The sequence below is a fragment of the Melitaea cinxia genome, chromosome 28 (assembly GCF_905220565.1).
Source record: "Melitaea cinxia chromosome 28, ilMelCinx1.1, whole genome shotgun sequence".
In the NCBI taxonomy this organism is placed as follows: domain Eukaryota; kingdom Metazoa; phylum Arthropoda; class Insecta; order Lepidoptera; family Nymphalidae; genus Melitaea; species Melitaea cinxia.
Window position 1 is genome coordinate 4,403,173 of NC_059421.1, and position 26,160 is coordinate 4,429,332.

General features: G+C 38.1%; 1 protein-coding gene across 1 annotated transcript in view; it reads right to left on the reverse strand.

Moving 5' to 3' along the window:
* Nucleotides 1–275: 275 nt before the first annotated feature.
* LOC123667650 (ryanodine receptor) overlaps nucleotides 276–26,160 on the reverse strand; it is a 178,661-nt gene continuing 152,776 nt past the window's right edge. The window contains exons 85-111 of the mRNA XM_045601509.1: nucleotides 25,605–25,742; nucleotides 21,849–22,028; nucleotides 19,709–19,829; nucleotides 19,461–19,571; nucleotides 18,945–19,072; nucleotides 17,844–17,974; nucleotides 16,745–16,905; nucleotides 16,159–16,360; nucleotides 15,626–15,787; nucleotides 15,153–15,309; nucleotides 14,428–14,630; nucleotides 13,859–14,062; nucleotides 12,865–12,950; nucleotides 11,685–11,784; nucleotides 11,112–11,243; nucleotides 10,664–10,757; nucleotides 8,846–9,004; nucleotides 7,628–7,721; nucleotides 6,518–6,666; nucleotides 6,131–6,261; nucleotides 5,630–5,788; nucleotides 4,560–4,767; nucleotides 3,928–4,059; nucleotides 1,813–3,265; nucleotides 1,325–1,434; nucleotides 890–992; nucleotides 276–547 (exon numbers count right to left, since the gene is read on the reverse strand). Of these exons, the coding sequence (XP_045457465.1) occupies nucleotides 444–547; nucleotides 890–992; nucleotides 1,325–1,434; nucleotides 1,813–3,265; nucleotides 3,928–4,059; nucleotides 4,560–4,767; nucleotides 5,630–5,788; nucleotides 6,131–6,261; nucleotides 6,518–6,666; nucleotides 7,628–7,721; nucleotides 8,846–9,004; nucleotides 10,664–10,757; nucleotides 11,112–11,243; nucleotides 11,685–11,784; nucleotides 12,865–12,950; nucleotides 13,859–14,062; nucleotides 14,428–14,630; nucleotides 15,153–15,309; nucleotides 15,626–15,787; nucleotides 16,159–16,360; nucleotides 16,745–16,905; nucleotides 17,844–17,974; nucleotides 18,945–19,072; nucleotides 19,461–19,571; nucleotides 19,709–19,829; nucleotides 21,849–22,028; nucleotides 25,605–25,742 (5,112 nt within the window). The 3' untranslated portion in view covers nucleotides 276–443. The remainder of the gene's footprint in view (nucleotides 548–889; nucleotides 993–1,324; nucleotides 1,435–1,812; nucleotides 3,266–3,927; nucleotides 4,060–4,559; nucleotides 4,768–5,629; nucleotides 5,789–6,130; nucleotides 6,262–6,517; nucleotides 6,667–7,627; nucleotides 7,722–8,845; nucleotides 9,005–10,663; nucleotides 10,758–11,111; nucleotides 11,244–11,684; nucleotides 11,785–12,864; nucleotides 12,951–13,858; nucleotides 14,063–14,427; nucleotides 14,631–15,152; nucleotides 15,310–15,625; nucleotides 15,788–16,158; nucleotides 16,361–16,744; nucleotides 16,906–17,843; nucleotides 17,975–18,944; nucleotides 19,073–19,460; nucleotides 19,572–19,708; nucleotides 19,830–21,848; nucleotides 22,029–25,604; nucleotides 25,743–26,160) is intronic.

The window sequence follows — 26,160 nt, forward strand, 5'->3', positions numbered from 1 at the left end:
ATATATTTGACAGCTTTCAGTCATGAAGCTATTGATTATTAATAACACATATTGTTCAATTTTTACATCGAAGTATTCAAGCAGTATTTACGTTGAAGAACTTTTATTTATAAATATAAAAATAATTAGTTTATTTTTCAGAAGAGGCATCAATTTTGTGCATAAGTTACCGTTACATAATAATAAAATTCAATTCCATCCATTATTTTCTTTATAAATTTAAATTGTAACGACGAAGAACCACATCAGCAATTGTTTTATAAATTGTTTTAGTTTTGAGCAACAATTGATACTTTAATTTTTAACATTAAAATGTTTAATAGAACATTTGTACAGATCATTACCAAATATTAAATCAATTTGTCGTCCTTATCACTCTATATATAAATGAAAGAGTCAGATATGAAGAGATAGGTACACAATTGACTGATATTTGGTGTTTCCTATTCGCCCATGACGTCTTCGTATTGTTTTCTGAAGCAGTCACCCACAGGGAAGAAGTCCCAACATCTTTGTGTGTACATGTTCCATACGAATGTTTCTTGACCTAAAATAAGAATCAAAATTAAAAAAAAAATACATATTAATTACTATTTTCTTTATTATTATATAACAAGAAAATTTAGTTAATGATGATAATGTTAATTCCGTAGACTGGTACCACTACTTTATACCAGTTTAATGGTATCCAGTGTTGGTTTACCATTGTACTATAAAGAACTTTTTAAAATATTCTAGAACAATTTAGAAAAACGTAAACCCAATGTAGCAACGACTCTTCTACGTGGAGGCCTATGCACAGCAATGGACTGGTACAGGCTATTCCAAATCAAATAATATAGTAAATAATTTCGGTGGTGACAAACTTAATTATTGCTGTATCAATGACCTGTATATTCGGTGTCTGGTTTGTTTATGAGATGCATCACGAAGAACATGTAGTTGGCGAGGTTGTGTTCCCGCTGGACGTGGGTGTCGAACCCGTGCGGGACCTGAGGCAAGCGGAAACTATTGTAACCCTCTACATCTTAGAGCTAAAGTGTGAAATCAGTTAAGATGCATTAAATTAATGTACACGTTCTTTATTTATTAGCTTATGGGTTTAGGAAAAGTGTACTTTGTCCACACTTATGAATATCTATTTATCGTACATAATATGCAAAAATTAAATTAATGGACACAATAAGGCGCATTTAACCTATTTCAATATCATTAAGGGTAACATTTATTTCTTTGTAACGGAAAAGCTTGAAATTATTGAAAACATTTTTATAATCACCATCTTAAGTTAATTTACGTCATTCTAATGTCAAGTGCTCGTTACCTTATCAAAGTAATCTTTATTAATGCCGCAGATGAAGCAGTTGGACTCCATGTCCTCCTTCACTGACTCCAACTGGTCACGGAGCTCTCCGAAGGCGTCGATGATCAAACCTGATGATTTTTAATTTTATATTATTTATTTTGATTATACTAGAGCTTTCTAAACATTGAGATTTCTGTCAGCGTCGGACCACGTCCTAGCTTTACTATTACGCAGCCACTGGACTGTCGATCAGGAGTTTGAATAATAAATCGTCTGTAGGATAAACATGATCATAATGCATGATGTTCCACAAAAGGGGTGGGCATTTTAGAGCCCGTGGATGTTAATTTTAAATTTAAAAAAAAACCTGGATTTGGTCAAGAATTATGGTCAGGAATTTTCAAACATGAGCTAGATGGAACAACGGAAATTTAAAAATACAATAAAAATGGAGATGATAGAGTTCACTGGCCAGCTCAAGAGCGAAGGTTCTAGAGTGTACTGACCCTGCAGGATGGCGAGCAGGATGACGATGACGAAGAAGAAGAAGGAGATGTCGAAGATGATGCGGTACACCTCGGAGTCGTCTCCGTCGGGCGGCTCCAGCTCGTCGCCGATGATAGAGTTCACTGGCCAGCTCAAGAGCGAAGGTTCTAGAGTGTACTGACCCTGCAGGATGGCGAGCAGGATGACGATGACGAAGAAGAAGAAGGAGATGTCGAAGATGATGCGGTACACCTCGGAGTCGTCTCCGTCGGGCGGCTCCAGCTCGTCGCCGATGATAGAGTTCACTGGCCAGCTCAAGAGCGAAGGTTCTAGAGTGTACTGACCCTGCAGGATGGCGAGCAGGATGACGATGACGAAGAAGAAGAAGTAGATGTCGAAGATGATGCGGTACACCTCGGAGTCGTCTCCGTCGGGCGGCTCCAGCTCGTCGCCGATGATAGAGTTCACTGGCCAGCTCAAGAGCGAAGGTTCTAGAGTGTACTGACCCTGCAGGATGGCGAGCAGGATGACGATGACGAAGAAGAAGAAGGAGATGTCGAAGATGATGCGGTACACCTCGGAGTCGTCTCCGTCGGGCGGCTCCAGCTCGTCGCCGATGATAGAGTTCACTGGCCAGCTCAAGAGCGAAGGTTCTAGAGTGTACTGACCCTGCAGGATGGCGAGCAGGATGACGATGACGAAGAAGAAGAAGGAGATGTCGAAGATGATGCGGTACACCTCGGAGTCGTCTCCGTCGGGCGGCTCCAGCTCGTCGCCGATGATAGAGTTCACTGGCCAGCTCAAGAGCGAAGGTTCTAGAGTGTACTGACCCTGCAGGATGGCGAGCAGGATGACGATGACGAAGAAGAAGAAGGAGATGTCGAAGATGATGCGGTACACCTCGGAGTCGTCTCCGTCGGGCGGCTCCAGCTCGTCGCCGATGATAGAGTTCACTGGCCAGCTCAAGAGCGAAGGTTCTAGAGTGTACTGACCCTGCAGGATGGCGAGCAGGATGACGATGACGAAGAAGAAGAAGGAGATGTCGAAGATGATGCGGTACACCTCGGAGTCGTCTCCGTCGGGCGGCTCCAGCTCGTCGCCGATGATAGAGTTCACTGGCCAGCTCAAGAGCGAAGGTTCTAGAGTGTACTGACCCTGCAGGATGGCGAGCAGGATGACGATGACGAAGAAGAAGAAGGAGATGTCGAAGATGATGCGGTACACCTCGGAGTCGTCTCCGTCGGGCGGCTCCAGCTCGTCGCCGATGATAGAGTTCACTGGCCAGCTCAAGAGCGAAGGTTCTAGAGTGTACTGACCCTGCAGGATGGCGAGCAGGATGACGATGACGAAGAAGAAGAAGGAGATGTCGAAGATGATGCGGTACACCTCGGAGTCGTCTCCGTCGGGCGGCTCCAGCTCGTCGCCGATGCCGCCACCGGCGCGGACACCCTTGTACAGGTTGAACACGAAGCACTGCAGAACGGGACATAGATTTTTTTAATACATACATCAAAATTCATATTATTTCAACCCCGAAACGGGTATCTAAGTTAGGACTGTAATATTAATGAAAACCTACGGTATGTACTTGGATTCCAAATAAACATTTGAAACTTATAAAATTCATGATTACCAATTGTCGCCTAATATCAACGATCCAAACTGACAATTTTAATAAATTGTGTCACGTCAAACTCGCAAATGTATCAAAATGATATTCCTGCGCAAATAAAGCGAAACTCCTTAATCTACGAGATAATGGATCTTTAACTCTAAATTAAGTTTTGTTTCCGCAAACAGTTCACCAGTGTAGCATGAAAGACTAACTCAGTCACCTTCACTTCAGCCTATCGCAGTCCACTGCTGGATATAGGTCTCCCCAAGTTCGCACTAGACTTTATGGCGCGAACTCATGTGTTTTGCCGATTAGTCACCACGCCAATATCAAACCAGCAGTTGGATGGTTATCCCGCCATCGGTTTATAGGTTCCAAGGTGGTAGTGGAAGTGTGTCATCCCTTAGTCACCTCTTACGACACCCATGTGAAGAGAGGGGGTGGTTCTATTATTTACTGCCGTAACCACTCAGCGCCAACTACCAACTTTCAAGTCTATAGTATGTAAAAATAAACATACCGTAAGCATATCGTGACAGTTCCTATTGACTTCGTCATCTTCCTCTTGAACGTAGAACTTGCGGAAGAAGTTGAACGCGATCACCGTGTAGATGTACACGATGATTGTAAGCAGCATCACTGTCAGGACCAACTGGGGAATTTGTAGATTGTATTAGTCATTTCATATTTACTATATTTGATGATATGGAGATGGTTTAAAAAATTTGAACGTAGATGTAGTCGAAATATCTTTTTAACGGCTAATTTTTTGTATTATTTGTATGTTATTACTTTAAATCATGAAAAAGCATTCGATAATGAATATTACGAAAAAATAAAAGGTAAAAGATAAAAGTTGGGGATAAGAATTTAGAATCAAAATTTCCCCTAACTAAATAAAAACTACAATTTTTTGTTATCGATGTGATCGATAGTACCAGTTTTTATATCCACGATCTTCTAAAACTTATAGATAGTTGTCATAGTATCAACAGCTTTTTATATTAAATCAGTAAAACGATCGCAAAAAGAATTGAATATTATTAATTACACAAAAATTTAAACAACAGCAATTGCATTTTCCACAGCTTTCTAGACGAAATCATGAAAAGCACCACGGTAGAAGGATTGGATCATAGCAGAAGCCGGCACCTGTTTCCCGTTGTGGGTGACGGACTGCAGGATGGTGCGCAGCGTCTTGAAGCCCACGGCCACGTCCAGCAGGTGGGCGGCGAAGAAGAAGTTGTTGAAGTTGCCCATCACCGAGAAGCTGAAGTACCACAGCGAGTACAGGAACGAGTTGTCCGTGATCGTCACGCCCGCCTTCCACACCTGGTAGCGCCAGTCGATGTTGATGATGCTGGACGGTTAGATGGAATCGAGTCAGAAATTAGGATATTTGATTGTTATGTTGATGATAACTCATTTATTTATTTTTAGGTGACTAGGGTCGCAAGTAAGCGTACGGTGAGCGCCTGGTGGAAGGTGGCTACCGTAGCGTATTGATGCTTGCAACTTCGGAACAAGTTTTTCGACCCACTCGGATCCTCCCCAAGAGGTGCTGGTCACCTTACTCACCACAGGAACACAACATTGCTTGAAAATGATATGTTTTAGCTGTGATCTTATGTAAGGTGGCCACATGATAAGCACCACCTTTACATTTAAAAAAAGAATCATCGAAATTGGTCCAGTAAAAAGTTCTGAGAAAACATACATAAAAATACACTCGAATTGAGAACTTCCTCCTTTTTCGGACATCGGTTCATTAGCCGAGGTTGAATTCTCACATCTAAGCTGTTTATATGGTTAATTTAGATTGTAATCTAATATATAAAATTCTCGTGTCGCGGTGTTTGTAGTTAAACTCCTCCTTAACGGCTTGACCGATTCTCATGAAATTTTATGTGCATTGGGTAATTGGGTAGGTCTGAGAATCGAACAACATCTATTTTCCATCCCCCTAAGTTAAAAAAGGGAGGGGGGGGATTAAGGGGGTTAATAACAAATATGGCAGAACAACGTTTGCGGGGTCAGCTAGTAATATTATATTATACTATAATATTATAGTATATTTAAATTACATTTAATGTTTTAATGTTTAGTTAGATTATTGCTCTTTAAAATTGAAGTACAAACTATTTCGATAAAAATTTTAATGATTTATAATTTATACAAATATATTAATTGTTGGAATTATTTACAATCAATTGCCAACTTACTAGTGCAGGAATCCCTTGCTGCCCTCATCTTCCTGCGCAGAGAACGATGTCTTCTCCATTCCAAGCATGTTTGAAATCGAGTCGAAGTCATACGTCTCCGAATATTTCGCACGAACTTTCTTTTTGATGAACTTATCCCAATAGTTGACAGGGAACGATCTGAGTAACGAAAAATTCGACGATTTTGCTAGCAATAACTATACCATAAAATTTAAAGATACGTAATGATAATTAGTGTTTAAATGCTTTATCTGAACGTCGGAATATTCAATGATTAGGATATATGGATCTTAACAGAAAGTGCCTCATAACTGCTAAATTTCTTTAAAAAAATTCTTTTTTGACAGAAGATATAATGGTAAAGGTATTTGCAGAAAATTTTCAGCTAATATACTTTATTTTTGCTAAGAAGAATAACCTTGACCCAATCTGCGTTTGGAGGTGTCATGATATGAAATAATAAGATGTGACACACATATTTTGTGAAAAACAAAAGCTTACTTGGCAGAAATCACGAGTTTGTCCCAATGGCTCTTGAGGTCGTCGTCTTCAGGTTGCTCCGCGATGTACAGACCGTCAAACTCAAGCTTACGTGCTATTTCTTTTTCTCGTTTGAATATAGCCAACGGAACCTGAAAAAAAAATATTTATATTACATAAATGTAACTTATATCATTTTTTTTTTATGTGGCGCCTTCCAGGTACTAAAACAATTACTCAAGCAAAAATATCATCATCCAAGGTATAGTACATACCTTTGACAAAGTCTCGAATAAAATAAGGTAAAGAATTTAAAACTTTAGTTTCTTAAAAGTATGTTGAAGGTAACTGTAGTGTATAGTTTTACTTCTATCTGATCTATTTTTCTAACATAATAAGTTGTCTTACCTTAAGATGATAATAACCAATCAATATCGCCAGAGACACAATCGAATGTAGTACAGCAGCGACGTTGATTACATGTTCCATATAGAAGAAGTCTTCATCTATGAGCACTACTTCTAGTGGGTCATCATCATCACCCTCACCGCTACCACCTGTGATAAAAATAATGTAGGTATTATACTACTATGTTACTTTGTGACTTTGCTCACTTATATGAAATTAAGAAGTTTTTACTCTCATCAAAATCGGCTTAACCGTTCCGTAAACCTTCCTCTTGAAGCCTTCTCTCCATTGGTTGAACCGCATGAAAATCCATTCAGCCGATTTTGAGGGAATCGATCACATACTTTTGGGGACTTTGTTTTATAATACACTAACTGTTGCCCGCGACTACGTCCGCGTGGTTATGAAGATATGAATCACTATCAAGATGTTTAACGCAAATTATTTTTTTATTTCAGCCACTGAAATGCTTTATTGGAATGGAAAAAATACATTACTTTTAAATACGTAGGACTTTCATACAAACTTCCAACCCCTGTTTTATCCCCTTAGAGGTCGAGTTTCGTAAAATCAGCTCTTAGCGAATGTTTACGCCTTATTAGGAACCTACCTGCTAAATTTCAAGTTTGTGGCTGTTATAGTTTCGGAGATTTCGTGATGAGGGAGTCAACCTACCATCCCCCGTTTTAACCCCAAAAAGGAGTTGATTTCTAAAGATACATTATTTGGACACCTTCTCACCATCTAAAGAGCGTACATTTTAAATTTCAAGTATCTTACTTCAAAAACATAGGACTTTCATACAAACTTGCAACCCCCGTTTTACCCCCTTACGGGTCCAGTTTCGTAAAATCCGCTCTTAGCGGATGTCTACGTTCTATAAGGAGCCCACTTGCCAAATTTCAAGTTTATAGGTGTTATAGTTTCGGAGATTTCGTGATGAGTGAGTGACCTTTCGCATTTATATGTATTATTATAGATTATAAAGCTGAATAGTTTGTTTGTTTGAACGCTCTAATCTCAGGAACAATCATTCAAAAGTTCAAAAAGTACAACATCTGTCGGATCAATAAATACAAAAGAATTATTAAAATATGATTATGAACGTACCATCTCCACTACCAGATCCATGTCCAGAGCCCGACCCGCTGATAATGTCTCCGATACCGGAACCCTCACCTCGTTCCACTTCTAATGTAGACACCTATAAATAATTACTTATCGATAATAAAATAGGAAGGCAATGTTTTTTTAGAAGTATTTTTGTCTTTCTTAACAAGTCAAGATTTCTCAATTAACAACTATATGTTTTAATTATTTTTACCGAAATTCTTGTTTCTAGATCAATTCCTCAGTTTTGGCTAGCTTTTAGTATCTCAAGAACAAAATTTGTCGATCAGTCTCAAAGTCAGTTAATTGCTCAAAGGGTAGCTTACCTTATCACTGGATTCGACAAGATTACAAGTTCCTTCCTCAAATAGTTGCATACTTGTTATGGTTCGATAAGATACATAATTTGCTTGACTAATCTAGTTTTAATTTTTAATTTAGTTTTTCAACTATTTGTACAAATAGTCGTTCTACTAGTTGACCAATTGCATTTTTTAAATTCATTATTATTATTATCATCATCATCATCATCATCATCATCATCATTTCAGCCTATTGCAGTTCACTGCTGGACATAGGCCTCCTCTACAAGTTTGCGCTAAAAATGGCATGAACTCATGGGTGTTGCCCATTATTACCATATAAACATATAATAAAAATACATTACATAATTTATATACAATTTATTACAATTTATATGATTACACGGGAATATGTCTGTCGATAATATTCGCTTGAAAGATAAGAAAGTAGGGATAGAAGAAAATTCCTACTGATTTTACGACACAAAGAATCACAAAAGACATAATCGTCATTATCATACAGAAGTTCACAGCTAAATAATACTGCTTTCAAGCAGTGTTGTGTTCCCATTGGTGAGTAAGCTGACCCGAGCTCGTGGTGGGGGGGGGGGATTGGTGATATGGTTAGCAAAGTGCTTTTTTTTTTTTTTTTTTTCTTACCCTCCGATATAGGGGTCGAAGACTTTGTTTACTATCTACTCTTTCATACCAGTTCTCGCTTTTATGCCTCTCGTATTTTCATGCCTCATACTTGATCTTTCTTACATCCATCACCTTTCTCACACAGGGTAGGTTCCCTCTATAGCAAAGTGCTTGCGATGCTTCTGGTGTTGCAGACTATAAGCTACGGTAATCGCTTACCATTAGACGAGCCGTACGCATGTTTGCCGACCCAGTAACAAAGAGGCGGCGTTACCTTGTAGAAGAGCAGCACGAAGTTGATGCAGAAGGCGAGCACGAGCGCCACGTACTTGAGGTTGTAGAAGTTGCGCGCCAGGAAGGACACGGCGCGCCGCGTGTACTGCGACAGGTCCACGGCGCCCAGCGCGGACGGCGCGGGGCCCGCCACGCTCTGCTGCTGGGGGGGGGGGCAGTCCGTATGAGCTCAGGTTTATGATTCGGACTTCGGGTCCTTCATCTCATCATTATCATTACAGCCTATCACAGTCCACTGCTGGACATAGGCCTCCACAAGTTTACGCCAAAAATAGCGTGAGCTCATGTGTTTTGCCCATCGTCACCACGCTGGGCAGGCGGGTCGGTGACCGCAGGGCTGGCTTTGTCGCACCGAGGACGCTGCTGCCCGTCTTCGACCTGTGTATTGCAAAGCCAGCAGTTGGATGGTTATCCCGCCATCGGTCGGCTTTATAAGTTCCAAGGTGGTAGCGGAACTGTGCTATCCCTTAGTTGCCTCTTACGACACCCACGGGAAGAGAGGGGGTGGCTAAATCCTTTAGTACCGTAGCCACACAGTACATCATCCTTCCTTTTTCCTTTCGTAGTCCTTCATCTGAATGACGCTTTTAAGACCTCCTCAAGAAGTTAAGTGCGCTACCTAACGTAGACTTTCAGATCTCATCAAAGAGAAAGGAGCAAAGAGCTCTTTTTTCCGAACTTTCAAAAATGAACACATAGAGAGATAAAAAGATATTTAGACATCAAAATTGACTTCCCATTTATGAATTCGTTAAGAACTCAAGGACATCTTAAGAGCTCATAAAATAAGCTACATAAGACGTCATGTTCGAACTCTATAGAGGTCTTTTAAATGACTTTATATTGTAATCTTTATGATTTGGATGCTGACTGGACTCTAACATCCCACTGCTGGGCTAGGCGTCTTTATTCATGTCGAAGGATCGAAACTTAATCTACCACGCTGCTCCACTGCAGGTTGGCTACTATGAGTAACAATCAGACAGCTTAACGAATGAGATCCATAGGGACAGACATCCTTTTTTTCTCAAATATTTCCCATTTATATAAATAAATTACTTACAGTTATATTTAATATGTACCAATATTACATCATACACAATTACATATCCAAAATTACCTTTTTGTAACGATAGCGTTGCTGCATGCGAACAATGAAAATAGTTATTTTATTTTCTAATATTATAAACCATTTCAAAATTATTTATTTTATGATATGAGCTTAATAATAAAAATCACATAAAAAAAATTGTAATCGAGCTGAGATAGATCAGGGGATAAAAAATTTAATTCATTCAATCAGTAGGAACAAGTTCGCCGGTTAAGGCCGCACGTTCATCCCATTGTTGAGCTCAAAATGTTTAAAGAAATATGTGTTAACTCTATCGTAAGAAACCTGCATTTTTTGAAAGGTGATCCCATCATGAGTAGTTGCTAAATAGCACATTTACCATAGGCTGAGTAGGCTGGAGCCTAAGGCGGAAAATTTTAGGGGATCGCAAATTTGGTACTTTTTTTATTTAGCATCATTTAAAAAAAAATCCAAACTAATATTTCACTGCCCTACTACTGTTAACACACTAACGTCTGAATAACAAAAAATCGACACGATAAAAGTGTTATACAAAGCACATGTAGCACGCATTTGAGCATAAATAAAATTTCCCTTTTCTTTTTTTTAGGCCGCTACAATATCAAAGGTCAGTAGTGGCGGCAAAAATGGAATAGCCTACAGGTGGCAAATGTTTAAATCCGCCACTGCATTAATACCTAGAAATTACAGTATCATTCGACAAACCTTCTTGCTCTCGGCCTCGATGGCGGACATGGCGGCCTGCTGAACGGCCTGAGCTTCTAAACGCTCTTGATCTTGTTTTTTCGCTTGCTCGCCTCTGTGGAAAACATTTAAAATGTCTTTATTCAAAAAGAACTTAGCTTTAATTTTTTTTATAAAGTTATCGCGGGCTTGAAATGCAAATCCTTAACAGAAAGTTCAGAAGTTTAATTAAGGAATAGTAGAAGCGCAATATTGTAGCGCTACTCGTATCAAAAAATTGACTAATTTTACACAAATCTGTATACTAAACGAAAAAAAAAAAAATCACAAAGGTTGTTTTATAATTCATACAGAAATATTTTCACCATTTTTTGTCTTTTTGTGTTTAACGGATCTAATTACAATTTTTAGTAACGGACACTTTTGGAATCGAGTGTTAAAATTCAATTTCATGTAAACATAATCGTACCCCAAGAGGTCGATAAGAGAAGGCGGTTGCTGTTCCTCTGTGTGTTCAACGCTTTCATCGGGTGACACTTCAGCCTCTTCGCCTGAAGAAGGAGTGGAGGTACTGGGCGACTCGTGAGGCTTCACTTGTAACCTGGAAAACGATTTGGGTTTACCTTTGAAAATGAGTTGTATATAAATCGTGGGTTATTGGTCTTATATCTTCTACAGACGTTAAAACAATAATTGAGATAAGCCCAAGTATATAAATGGTGATGCAAAAAGCAACAGGTAACTAACTATTATCCTCTATATAAATACATTTGCCGATATCACCTTGATACCATATACTGGTTTAATTACTTTTAATGGCTTTTCGGCAACTTTAGAAAAAAAATGATTTGCACCACAATTTAAGAAATCAAATTTTTTTTGAGATCACGAGAATTTTTTTTTGTCACAGGACAAGCGTCCGAACAACACTCTCTTTATTTGCTATTATTTTCAAGGCATGTTGTCAAAAATCTCCATAATATATGTATTCGAAGTACCCGACATTATTTCTAACACTATTAGTAAATTATTAATAACTTACTGGCCATTGTCTTCTTTAGTGATATCCAGACCGAAGGCAGAGACTTGCATTTGTCCAGTATCGTCCGCTACTGGTAACGCCGGTAAGTGACGAAGGGGACCTATATTAAATTTTAATGTTACAAAACATGTTATTTTGATATATGTAAAAAAAAAACTGGAATGTCTAAAAATTATATAAATATTTTTATTTTCGAATTTTGCTATCATAATAGCAACATTATCTGTTTGTTATTCAATATTACATAGAATTTTAATATTTTTCAACCAAATCCAAACATATTCTAAGATTTTTGAAAAAAAAAAATAGTTTAGCAAATAAATTCAGTAAGCGTTTTGTATTAAAATAAATTAATAAGAATTAATTATTATTACATTAAAAGAAAAAAAAAAAACAGAAAATAGACAAAAAATGTATGAGTCAAGTGTGTTTTTGTCTGTGTGTGTCCGTGTGTGCGCGTGTGTGTGCTTATGTGTGTATGTTTGTGTGTGTTTGGTTGTACAAAAATAATTACTGTTCATAAAATTGATCATCATCAAATTGTTTGCCATTTTTGGTATACATATACAACTATACCTTTACTTTATGAGTCCCAAAAATTAGTCATCTTATTTTGTCATTTACATTTGCAATTTTTCGTTTCAAATTAATGAAGCAATTTTTGTAAATTTGTTATATTATTTTAATTTATTAAACAATAAAAAAAAAAGAAATTTGAATAACAACCCTGTACATGTTAGCAACGCGATTTTAGGCACATTAGTAAATATTTTAAATCGAAGCTCACGACTCAAAAAATTTTAACCAAGTGGTAAAAAAGAGAATGAACATATTATTATTTTTATTTTCTTTTTTTAATTAAATTAAATATAGAACATCTTGTAACAATCAAATTGATTACATTTAAAAGTTTCATATCTGATAAAAATAACTCGATTTGGAAATCAGAAATCTTCAATGGACGACTACAAATGCAGCAGTGTATAGCAATCTGTTACATTTCCAAACGTCAAAATAATTAATTCGTTCTTAGCCCCCAGCCCGCCACGCTCACAAGCACAGTCACCAGAAGCCTCACATCGTCGGTTAGTTAGCGGCCCGTGCTAGTAGAAAGATGTTTGCTTACTTTGCCCGGTCACTCTGTGTGTGTGGTGTGAGTGGAGGGACATCTTTAACTGACCGATTTTTTCCTCTTCCGTTGGTTCCGGAGGCGGCTCGTCGGTCTGCGGGCCGCGCATGAGGCCCAGCAGTACTCCGCACACGTACCTGACAACACAACGGAGTTGACACGTGCCGACTGGAGCCGACTAGTGTCAACTGGAGCCGACACAAGCAGATTAGTGCCGACTGGAGTCGACACGAGCAAACTAGTGCCGACTGGAGCCGACACGAGCCCACTGAAGTAAACTAGTCGGTTCATGTCGACTCGCCTTGGCAATAATTTTCCGTGTATTGAGTATGCCTTATAAGGAAATGTGTATGTAATAAGTGTCTTATAAGGAACAGAAAACAAAAAATAGGCATAGTTGTAATACTGCTACATTTACTAGTGTTCGAGTATGAAATAAGTACAAATTATAAGAAAGAAGGCACTAAATTATCAAATAATTGTATATCTTGAGTTACAGAGCTATGTACATAACATACATACAAATCTTGAATTATTTGCTATTGTGATAGTAAAAAGAAAATATGGAAAGCAATATGTCTAAAGAATAAAGAAAATAATTAATAATAATAATTAATAAATGGAAGATATTTCTAAAAATAAAATAATACTCCTATACCAATTTAGCTTCTTTTAAAATACAAAATAAAATGTACACGTATATTACTGTAAATGCTTGAATTTCTAGAACATTATAATGCGCTTAATATGACCACAAAATCTGGAATAGTTAGATAAAATCTTTAAAAAAAAAAAAACAGATGTAAGACGGAGCATATTAGTATACCTCAATATATTGACGTACTAGCACCTACATATATTAAAAGTTACGTTTCCCACATTTACAGTAAGATACAAAACAAAACTATACTTAACAAACATTAAATGATATATGAATTTTTACCAATGACTGTGCACCGATAACGTTGCGTGAAATGAGATAATCATTATTAATAATACAATCGATATTGAACCGCATTTATCTGGAAATAAATTTCAAACTCACCTCAAAACAACGACACAACCGTATCCAATGTAGTAGAAGAAGTAAAAGAATAGCTTAAAGAAGCCGACGACAAGTTCCGCGGGAGGCATCTGTTGGAGATCTGCGATTCTAGACTTTATGTTAGATGGTGATAAGGATGAAAATGCAGCAGCGATGCCTTCTTTCACAGATTGATAACCTCGACGGAATGGGTCCTTTCCAGCTCTGCAATAAAAGAATATTAATGTGTTTTGAATTCAGTTTTGAAGGACCACTTTCTTTAAGGAACAAAGTTTAGCTTCCACACAGTAGCTAAATGATATATTCTGATACACGCAACATATTAATACTTTAACTTTTTTACTTCTCCTCAAAAGCGCTTATTGAATTTTGTTATTCAAGCAACAAGACTTCAATATTAAGTTTTAAATAAAAATTTACTTTTAATATACACCTGTACTGTACACATGTACTGTACTGTACTGTACAGTACAGCACAGTACTGTACAGTACAGTACAGTACAATACATTTCTGTATAACACAGCATAGTGCAGTAGTCTTTATTACATTACATCAACATTCTTCTCACCTCTCTTCCTCATCATCGCCCATATACACGTGGTAGGCCTCACGATGCTTGGGCCCCCCGACCGCGTCATCGCCGGCCGCCATTAGACCGGACGCGTGGGTCATTTCAAAGATGGCGTCCTCGCAAAAGTTAACGAAAGCTTCCAACTTTTCCTTATCACCACCTTCTGTTACGATACTGTAGAAGAACGCTCGCTTCGATTCCTGAGGAACAAAAAAAAGTTTGTTATTAGATACTAAATAAATAAACATAAATGTTAATACGTAAGCAGCTTAACGCCTGTGTACGCCTAGCATAGGTAAAAGCTGGCTGCTATAGCTATTTGTTTTCAATAAACTTTCTTTCAAAGAATACATATATAAATAAATACATATATTCCGACCAGACTAGAGGCGAGAGCACCCATAATACTTGGAGTAGAATAATTAGGCTAGTCATCAGAATAGAGTGAAAATTCATTAAATATTCCATTAAATAGATATTATTAATTGTATTATCCTATACCCGGGTCCTATATTTAGATAACCATTAGTTTTGCACGACATGTCAGAAATTTAACAATAAGTGTGCAAAACGAATTATTTTCTGAATATAGAAATTGGGTTACAATATATTTGTGATACTGTTGGTCCTTCAAGCCAGATTACAATTTTCGATGCATAAGTTACTCTGATCAAAATAGCAAATAAAATCGTTAGATAAAAGGATAGAACGAAATAAGGTACCTTAATTTGTGGTTTCTCCCACTGTTCAATGTTGGACTCCTTGATTTCGAAATACACGCGCTCTATTCGTTTGGAACCGCCCATAATCTCGATACGGCCTAGGAATGGTTCGAAGTAGTTCAACACGGAACCTGCAGTCTCAAGGAAGCGAGCTAATCTGAAAAGATATTTAATATAATTCAGTTACGCGTTATTTAATGGTCATTTTGTTCATCTAGTCGTAGCAATCATTATTTATTTATTGATGCTCATTGCATTATATATTAAAGAATTGTATAAAAGTTAGTCTTGATTATAAAGCAGTCTCTAAAAATTAACCTTAGGACGTAGGTAATAAGCGGATGTTTTGAGGTGTACCAAGTCGGTATAATAAGATCAAAAAGAGGCAAATTAAACACTTATTCAAAACATTTAAAATCGATTACTCTCTTTATTATACTAAGACTTAAATTAAAATTTATCGTAATGTTTACCTAGGTTCGTTAGGCATGTGCTCCGATAAGTTGGTGAGTAGAACAGCAAGGTTGAAACCAATTTCTTTGGCTGGTTCGTGGAAACGATCACAGAAGCCAACGTAGTCTAATTTACCATCGTGATTTGTTTCACAACACGCTAGGAGGAACTCGATTTCTTCTCTGTAATTGAAGAATTGAAACATTATTTTTAACTGAATCTTTCATCTCTTAGAAACGAATGCAACATCCTTTTAATCGGCTATATTTCTGTATTGTTACATTTTTTCTTCTCCAACCAGTATATTCCAAATGATTGTTAATGTTTGTTTGTACCATTTTTTGTCCGTCTGTTCATCTTGTCTGTATATGTGTTATGTTTGTATCTCTAAAACTTAGTACTATCGTGATTCAGGCAATTGTACCTCCACGTGGAGGGCTTATGTAAAATATAGTAAGTGTTTATCTTAGAGGTAAAAGAAGGGTAAATAGCAATAAAATTTTATAATCCTGGGCACTATAAATAAATTAAGTAATGACTTAAGCCAACTCACGGAGTATAGCTCTTCTGTTGTTCCATTTTCTCCTTAAAGTCCTTCGGTAGAACCCAACCGTCGCTATTAGTGTCAATTTCCTTAAAACTGGCGCTTGATGTCAAATCCTTTAGTTTCAGGAACATGTCGAAGTACTTCAATATCAGTTCTACGTTCGACGCTGATTCAACCAGTGTGTCCACCATCTGTTTACCGATTGTCCCTATAATAAAAGAAGTTTTGTCTTATTTCATGTTCTACAATTTGGAGACGAATAAAAATCATAATTATTCAAAGCTTTAACAATTTAATTCTAAATTCTAATGTTTATAAGTTGTTCTGGTATTCCATGTCTTTTTTTGACACATTTTATTTCAGTTTCAAAAGTTTAAATACAAAAACAGTAATAATTTTGTCCCGAAGAAAATTATATTTTTAAAGAGTAATTAATCTTGCAAAAAATAGTAACAAGCTGAATTGTTGACTGTATTTCTATTGATTCCGTGAGGTGAGAGGTCATTCGCATTGTTATAACTTAATTTTTATGAAATACACGTATTAGTTTTCAAATTTACCAACTTAAATTAGTTTTCAAATTTTTTCTTACCATTGACAACGTTCCCCTCGAGCATGGACAGCATCATGGTGATCATGTCTTTCTGCAAGTTGAGGAGCTCCTTCAGCAGGTCCACTTGAGACGAGTGCTTCGACAACTTGTCCTGCATGTGAGAGAACAGGAAGAGGAAACCGCCCACTGCGTCCCATAATCTAGAGATTTAATGGTCAAAATTGAAGATCACAATTGACAACCGATATGAAAAATTTCTGCTGTCGTCCTTTTTACCCGACTGCAGAAGGGGGGTAATGTTGTATGTATGGAATAGGAATGTATGTATGTATGTATGTATGTAAATTAACTGAGATACGGCATGGCAAGAAATTTCCTGCTCAAAATATAGGGCAGCCCGAATGGGGTAGTACCTCGACCTTACAGAAGGTCAAAGCTAAATAATACTGCCATCAATGAGTGTTTTGTTCCTGTTGGTTATTAAGGTGACCACAACTCCTGGGGGAATTGGGGATAGGGTCGGCAACGCGCTTGCAATGCTTCTGGTGTAGCAGACATCTATAAGTTACGGTAATTGCTTTCCACGAGGTGAGCTGTACGCTTATTTGTTGATCTACCACAGCCTAAATGGCTTGAAATAATTTGAAGTATATAATTACGAGTATATTATTAATACATTAAAATATCTGTAGTTTATGAAAGTAATATATTAATTACACGGTGCACTAAATTTTATTTATTTATTTACTTATAATTTATACTTCACTAAATATACTTCACACTAAATTATAAAGCTTGTTTTTCCCTTTTTAGTGGTTATTAGTTGCAGTCGGGTTTTGTTTTTTTTTAATAATTAATTTTTTTTCAAAATAAATTTTTCGATATTTTTTTTTCTTTGGTATAGACAGCTTACACTCCAGAAACGAATAACTATGGAAAATGTTATTTAAAAAAGTAATAATATTGCTCATAAACATTTTATTGAGATTCTTATGGTTTCTAATTTCCCGATAATAAATCGGCAAAAATCTTTGTAAGTAGCTTATATAGTTTATTATCCTTTTATTTATTTTACCGACAAATTTACACATACCAAAGTTATTGGTTATAAAGTATTTTCGGAAGATTTTAACTATACCTCGAATGTGCCAGAGCTTGTTGGTTCTGAGTACAAGGACCTTGAATGACCTCAGTGAGCGTGTTGAACACTTGCGAAGCAACGCCAATTGCTTTAAAGAAATTCGCTTTTCCTGCTGGGTCTATTAATTCCTGTTGATAACATAATGTATTAAAATCTTTTTGTCGAAAGATTTTGAGGATGTATTTTAGGTAGGATAAAGGAGTTTATTACAAAGATACTATAATGTTTCATGTAGAAAATCACGGTATTGGGTCCTAAATAATTGGGAAAAAGATCATAACTACAAGACAACCATTTACAGCTGTCACTCGATACAGTATATCAATGGTTGTCTGTTCTCAGTCATGAGATAATGTAGTATATGATACTAAAAAAAATGTTGTACGCTTGAGCCTGTAATATCCCAATACTGGGCATAGGCCTCTTGCCTCATATAAGAGAAGGATCAGAGCTTAATCCATCTGCTGCATGCGGGTTGGCGGATATATTCTCTAATATGAGTAACGATCGCTATCAGGTGTATATGATAAAAATTGGGACCGACGGCTTAACGTGCTCTCCGAGGCACGGAAAAATGTTGTAAATAGAAATTATCAAATTAGGTCAACGATCTCTTAAAATATACAATATTTCAGATATGCAAATGTTCAGTTCACAATCTGACGTTTTACAATGGATATATTATAAATAAGTTTTCTGAGTTAGTGTGTAAGAGATGTAGAAAAATAACTCAATTACGTGTCATGAAAGTGAACTCAGAACGGTGTTAAAAATGTGTGATAGTAGCCGATTTGTGCCCCTTTCGCAATAGAGAGACGGAAGAACGCTATTCCTCTCACGCGCCACCGGGTAATAGAGCGCTCATGGTTTTTTGTCGGATTGTGTACAACTGTTAGCCCTACCGGCCTCGACAGCGTCACCGGGTGGGCTAGCCCAGCCGTGAAGAAAAAAAGGCGCGCGGCCGTGTCGGGTGTGTGGGTCCCGCCGGAGTCGGCGGCGGCTCAGTGCATAAAGGCATTTTTTTCTAGCGTCAAAAAAATACCTTGCTGGAGTAGTGCCAGTAGAAATACCTTGCTGGAGTAGTGCCAGTAGAAATACCTTGCTGGAGTAGTGCCAGTAGAAGTCCATGATGGACTCCTGCAGGCGCAGCAGGTAGTCCACGGTGCAGATCACCACGTTCACCGTGGTGGTGTTGCCGGCCTGCGTTCGGAGGTAATTCTGCCACTCTGGGGACCAGAGCTCACGGTTAAATTTACTCTACCTTAATTGGCAATGGGAGATTTAAATAATAATAATAGACAATTTTATTGCACACAGTAGAAAACAATAATTATACAAAAGGAAAGCTTATAATTAATTACAGAACGTGCAATGGGCGGGCGGTCTTATCTCTGAATAGTGATGTCTCTCACACTACTCATCAAAAACAAGTCCAAGCCCAGAAGAATAATGTTCCTATTCCAAATTATTAAAAACTATCATAAACTAATGAAATAAGAAAATGAGTATTTCAGTATTCTTGAAAAAATACTATAACAATGAGATCGTTGTTTTTTTAAATCCCTTGTATTATACATAATTGAATTTATTTAAAATATATTTTACGGCACTTACCCAAATTATGACCTTCACAAGTAAGTTGTATAAATCGGAACAGAGCACAAGTGAACTCAGCATCGTGCATGTTTTTCTCTCCCGCCGCACCTTCTAAACCGACTCCCAATCCTATACAAATAATTGTTCTTGAATTTTCCACTAAACTAAGAATGAACAACAGACATGAGTTCACCCCATTTTTAGCGAGAACTTGTGGAAGCATAGGACTGGACGTACTACACTACTATCATGTCACTAATAAGTACCTTCAGCTTTAGTGTTCCGTTCAAAAGCGTCCAAGTCGAGAACTGAACAGGAGTTCATGAGACCAGCAATTGAAGTAAAGAAGCCGACGTCTTTCTTGTCCTTCAGGTGATTGAGCATACCCTGAAAGTTTTTCTTTATTAAAACTACAATCAAAAATATAGGTTTACCAATAATTAAGCATCAAACAACACAAAATGCAACACAAAATTGAAAAACTCGTCAGGAAGGCACACCCAGGAGCAGACACCAATATGGTAGACACGAATATTGTTCAAGCATTTGTCGACGGAATCAAAGACCTGGAGGTCAGAGCTGCAGTGAGGCTTCGTCACCATACCACGTTAAAGGAAGCATTGGCGCATGCTTTGGAGGTCGAGGCTGTTCGCCATGACATACGGCAAACCCATAAGATCCGCGAGGTCTCTGAGGAAGTTAAGGAGGTTAAGGCTCCTACGAAGAAAAGCTCTGGAGTCATGTGCTACAAGTGCGGCGAAAGGGGTCATCTTCAGTTCAACTGCCCGCAGAAGGAGACCCAGATATCAAGGACTTCAAGGGCGTCAGGACAAGGGCACAACGAGCTGCGGAGGCCACACCCACTGGGGACCAAGCTCCGCCCACCGTGGGCCAAGCCCCGCCCACTGACCCCGCCTACCATGCCCCGCCCACTGATCACGCCCCCCCCCAGGCCCCGCCTACTCAGACCCAAGCCCCGCCTAATCGGACTCAGGCCCCGCCCACTCTGGTTTCGGCCCCGCCCACTCGGGCTCAGGCCCCGCCTACTCAGGCTCAGGCATTTTGTGTTATTCGTGCAGTCATTTTATAAACTAAAATAAAATAACATGTTAATATTAAAGAAATGTTGTCCTGCACAACATTTTTCCTTAAACGGATTCTTGTAATCACAACGCTATTAAAAGTTGATTGTTCTTCAGTAAATAAATATATTACAAGGTGGTTACAACCACTGGCACAGAGATCAACTTATGAATACTTCTCTGGAGATACAATATAGATAACCTTTGCCTGCAGCGTCTTCATGACCATGTCGCTGGGCACGCCCTTGCTGGCGGAGATGTGCCGGAGATACAGATGAACAAGTGGCCTCACCATCTGGATGTCGATGTTGCCGCCGCGCAGGATGGAGATGCCGAGCTGCAGCGTCTTCATGACCATGTCGCTGGGCACGCCCTTGCTGGCGGAGATGTGCCGGAGATACAGATGAACAAGTGGCCTCACCATCTGGATGTCGATGTTGCCGCCGCGCAGGATGGAGATGCCGAGCTGCAGCGTCTTCATGACCATGTCGCTGGGCACGCCCTTGCTGGCGGAGATGTGCCGGAGATACAGATGAACAAGTGGCCTCACCATCTGGATGTCGATGTTGCCGCCGCGCAGGATGGAGATGCCGAGCTGCAGCGTCTTCATGACCATGTCGCTGGGCACGCCCTTGCTGGCGGAGATGTGCCGGAGATACAGATGAACAAGTGGCCTCACCATCTGGATGTCGATGTTGCCGCCGCGCAGGATGGAGATGCCGAGCTGCAGCGTCTTCATGACCATGTCGCTGGGCACGCCCTTGCTGGCGGAGATGTGCCGGAGATACAGATGAACAAGTGGCCTCACCATCTGGATGTCGATGTTGCCGCCGCGCAGGATGGAGATGCCGAGCTGCAGCGTCTTCATGACCATGTCGCTGGGCACGCCCTTGCTGGCGGAGATGTGCCGGAGATACAGATGAACAAGTGGCCTCACCATCTGGATGTCGATGTTGCCGCCGCGCAGGATGGAGATGCCGAGCTGCAGCGTCTTCATGACCATGTCGCTGGGCACGCCCTTGCTGGCGGAGATGTGCCGGAGATACAGATGAACAAGTGGCCTCACCATCTGGATGTCGATGTTGCCGCCGCGCAGGATGGAGATGCCGAGCTGCAGCGTCTTCATGACCATGTCGCTGGGCACGCCCTTGCTGGCGGAGATGTGCCGGAGATACAGATGAACAAGTGGCCTCACCATCTGGATGTCGATGTTGCCGCCGCGCAGGATGGAGATGCCGAGCTGCAGCGTCTTCATGACCATGTCGCTGGGCACGCCCTTGCTGGCGGAGATGTGCCGGAGATACAGATGAACAAGTGGCCTCACCATCTGGATGTCGATGTTGCCGCCGCGCAGGATGGAGATGCCGAGCTGCAGCGTCTTCATGACCATGTCGCTGGGCACGCCCTTGCTGGCGGAGATGTGCAGCAGCACCATCTCGGCCACCCCGCGCGCCGCCAGCCGCGCCTGGTGGAACAGCAGCTTCTGCTTCTCCATCTCTTGCTCCTGTGCCAACATCACACAGCGTCACTGACATTTGTTGATAGAAACTTTCTCTTATCAGCTAAGACAGCTTGCTTATGCACCGCACTCAACGTCAGTCACTGTGTTTTATTGACGATGATAGCTGACGGTACATCGGTATAAGTATATGGTTGTATGTAAGACTTTGGACTTTTATAATTGTGTTTGCTCGCAAAAAAACCGACTTCTATTTTTATTTTTTAATTCATATTTAGACAAATTAAAATTAATACAGACTAGGTTCTTAAAACAGCTAGTTAACAATAAAGTCAAAAAGAAATGTAAATCCAGTGATTACGAGGAATTATTCATCGAGTGTAATATGCTGCCAGTCCATGACAAAGTAACTTTGTTGATAGCTGTTCAGCAATTCTGTGTGTGTGTGTTGCGATGAATTTAAAATTTGTATTAATAAACCTATGGGGCGTAAAACAGTCAGCAAAAAAGTATATGGAGTACCTACATATAGTAATTATTTCGGTCAACGTAAAAGAAAATATATGGAGCCTATAATTTTTAATAATTTGCCACTAACATTAAAAAACAATAAATTAACAAAACGATCTTTTAAAAATCAACTACAAAAGAGGCTTTTAAGTGTTCTCAAGGAAAGAATTATCGAATTATATAACATCTAACTTAAGTATGTATTTTCTTGTAAATAATTTTAATTAGTGTAAAATAAACTAACAATAGTCAGTAAGAATGAGTATTACCTACAATGTAAATTAGGAGCTACATTTGCCAACAAACTGTTTTACAGTTTGGCAGAAGTATTGTATAAAAGCAACTTGTAAGACTTATTCTGAAATAAACATTATTATTATTATTATTATTAATTACATCGACAAGTAATACAACGTAATAAGACGCAAAATAGTCAAGTAAATCCGCGTTAAATATAATCCGCACAAAGATTATTAAAAAGAAGTCATCAGATCTCGATCAAATTAAAATGGGACCAAAAGACAAGTATCAGATTTCAACTAAAACAATAATCATCAACAAAAAAAAGTATTCATAAAGAACAAGTTTATTCTTGGATCACTAGAGGATTCACTAAAGAATCCACTAGAGGGCGGTAGCAGTTCTACTGCCCTCTAGTGGATAATATCGCTCACTACGTAGTAGATTAATAGTCCGAGCTGAAGTAGTTTTACTGAATTCTGATAGATGGCATCACGACAGTCACATAAATACGGGTCATCAAAGATCACAAAAAAGTACTCATTATATCTCGATTAAATTTAAATGAGATTACAAGACAAGTATTAGCTTTCGAATAAAACTAGAATCCTCAAATACACAGTTAAAAGTTATGCGGTATAATACAACGTAGGTCGACAAAAAATAGTCAAGCAAATACGCATTATTAGATATAACTTAAAAAGTACTTGTTAGATCTCAATTAAATTTAAATGGAACCACATGACACGCACCACCTTTCGACTAAAATAAAAATCATTGAAATCGGTTCATCCAGTCATAAGTTTTGAGATAACAATAATAAAAAAATATTAAATATATTATCAGGTTTTGAAATAATTTCAATAATATTTGAATGAAAAATGAAATTTACTCTCATCTATGGCATATTAGTATTTTGCATTCATTTGCTCTTTATGTCACTTTACTAAATTACACTATTACTCTAATTTTCTGCGGTCGGAAGTACGCCATATTTGTTTACCATTTAGGAGACTTCTAAAAAAATAGACTATAGAAATAGATACTACACCCAAACGATAGCTATTTAATTCATTATTTTACCAAAAAACGCCAAAAATTTATAGCTGCTAATGTTAAATGAGTTTGGTTTTACATACGTCATATTATACAGTCGTGTGACTGATATTACGTCACTTCCGTTATTTATTTTTCTCACGGTTTTAGTCTCACATTTTCGCCCAGCAAAATCTCTATCTCCCCCAAGCCTGCCGTAAGGAACTTCGTTCCAAGAAATACAATCGAATTGAGAACTTCCTCCTTTTTTGGAAGTCCGTTAAAAATCAATGCTTCGAGATTACAGGTAGTTATATTGTTTGCGCTGTAGTATGGTGCGGGTGATAGTTGCCTTTATGACGTTGACATCTGTCAGTACCACATGACTAGGGATGTGATGTTAGGCAATTCATTTTTATCACTAACGATACTCGCAGCATAAATCTAATTCTTATTGAAGTTAGAAGAAGTGTTATGAAAATTAGTATGTTATTCAGTTGTGCAGTGTAACTACTAGTATAAATTTGTCAATATATATAATTTATGGCTACACAATAATATCTTTATGCTTATATAAAATGATAAAAATCGCGTTTATGATTTTTTTGCTATAAAAAAACATCGACTATCCATCGTAGCAGTACATCTCATCACTAAATATGTCTATGGCGTTGCGTTATGCGCATAATACTTTGCTTAATTTTTAGTTCCATTACACATCATTTGTAGACTAGAACATTCTGGTTGAGTTTAACTTCATTTACTTCAGTTATTAATGATTTAATATATTACGAATGTGATACAGCTGAAATACTAAGTCTTAATTAATAAATCGCGGCAACTTTCAAGAGTGAAACGAAACGTTACTGAAAATGTCACCCGCACCATGCTACAGCGCAAATAGTATAGACTGATTCTTATTAGCTATATAGCTGACAACGTATATATATATATATGGGTGTGTGGTTCTATTTAACAGTTATAATTTCTCTTCGATGCCTCGAAATTGGAGATCATGTTCCAACATCAGTGACATTCGTTGATAGAATGAAAAATGCGCTCCTGCTTGATGACGCCATCAACAGCGCAGATTCATCGTGCTTCAGATTGTTTTCGAAAGTTATAAATCCTTTGGATTCGTATCAAACTTTATTATATTGTTATTATATATTTTTATTTTCACTGGATAATTTTTCCTTATTTGACTTTTGAAAGCATTCATTTTTTTAATAAAGGCTTTTAACAGAGCCTACAATAATAATAATTATCCCATAATATACAGTTGTTTTATGACTAATTTTTGATCTGCATTGATAGGGACGAAGTCATTTAAAACATTGAATAATGTAATTTTTACACAAATCAAAATACAATTCTTTCAATCCGGAATAACATATTTTACTTACTAATAAAGTTTTTTACGTACCATATAAGTATCCATCGTTTTCTGCTTGTAACATAACGTGTTGCATTATTTTATATATACACAGTAAATGTATGCAAGAAAACAAAATAAAAAAGTATACGAACGCGGTCAAAAATATTTCTGACGGAAATGATGAAACATTATAAATATTGAAATTTGTGGACAGATGAAAGTTAAGGTAGAGTAAGTTAAGGTCTTTGAAAAAGAACTGACTGCATCTAAAGTCAGTTATTCCTCACCCATATCAAGTTCTATTAATGGCTATAAAAAATTGTGATAAGACAATATTTTGTTAATCCCAAAAGTGACAAACGGACAAAATAATGATGAACATGAGAAATTTTAACACCGTCACTTAGATTCGAAATTTAAGTATTTTTAAATTTAGAATATTGCAAAAATTATCTCACATGTATACTAGCTCCGCCTTCATCCTCGCCCGCCTCAGCCTCCCCTCCACCCCCCTCTTCTTCCTCTCCTCCCTCTTCCTCTTCTTCTCCACAGGACTTTGCAATTATATGCGCATAGGACATGTACAGTGGATCTTCCTGTGTAAATAAATTACATACGTTGGTATACGTAACTTTAGGTAATAATAAAACATTTTTGTAGAGAATTATTAATACACAAGAGTGGACTCGCTAAATGGATATCTTGTTTTTTAAATCTTTTAATAAAGGTAAAATGTACCGTGGTTTCTAAATGTACGCAAGAAGTATTACCAGAGCATTGTTGATTAGAAAAGATTAATTTAACTTATAATTATTACAGCCTATACAGTCCACTGCTGGACATAGGCCTCCACAAGTTTACGCCAAAAATAACGTGAACTCATGTGTTTTGCCCATAGTCACCACGCTGGGCAGGCGGGTTGGTGACCGCAGTACTGGCTTTGTCGCACCGAAGACGCTGCTGCCCATCTTCGGCCTGTGTATTTCAAAGCCAGCAGTTGGATGGTTATCCCGC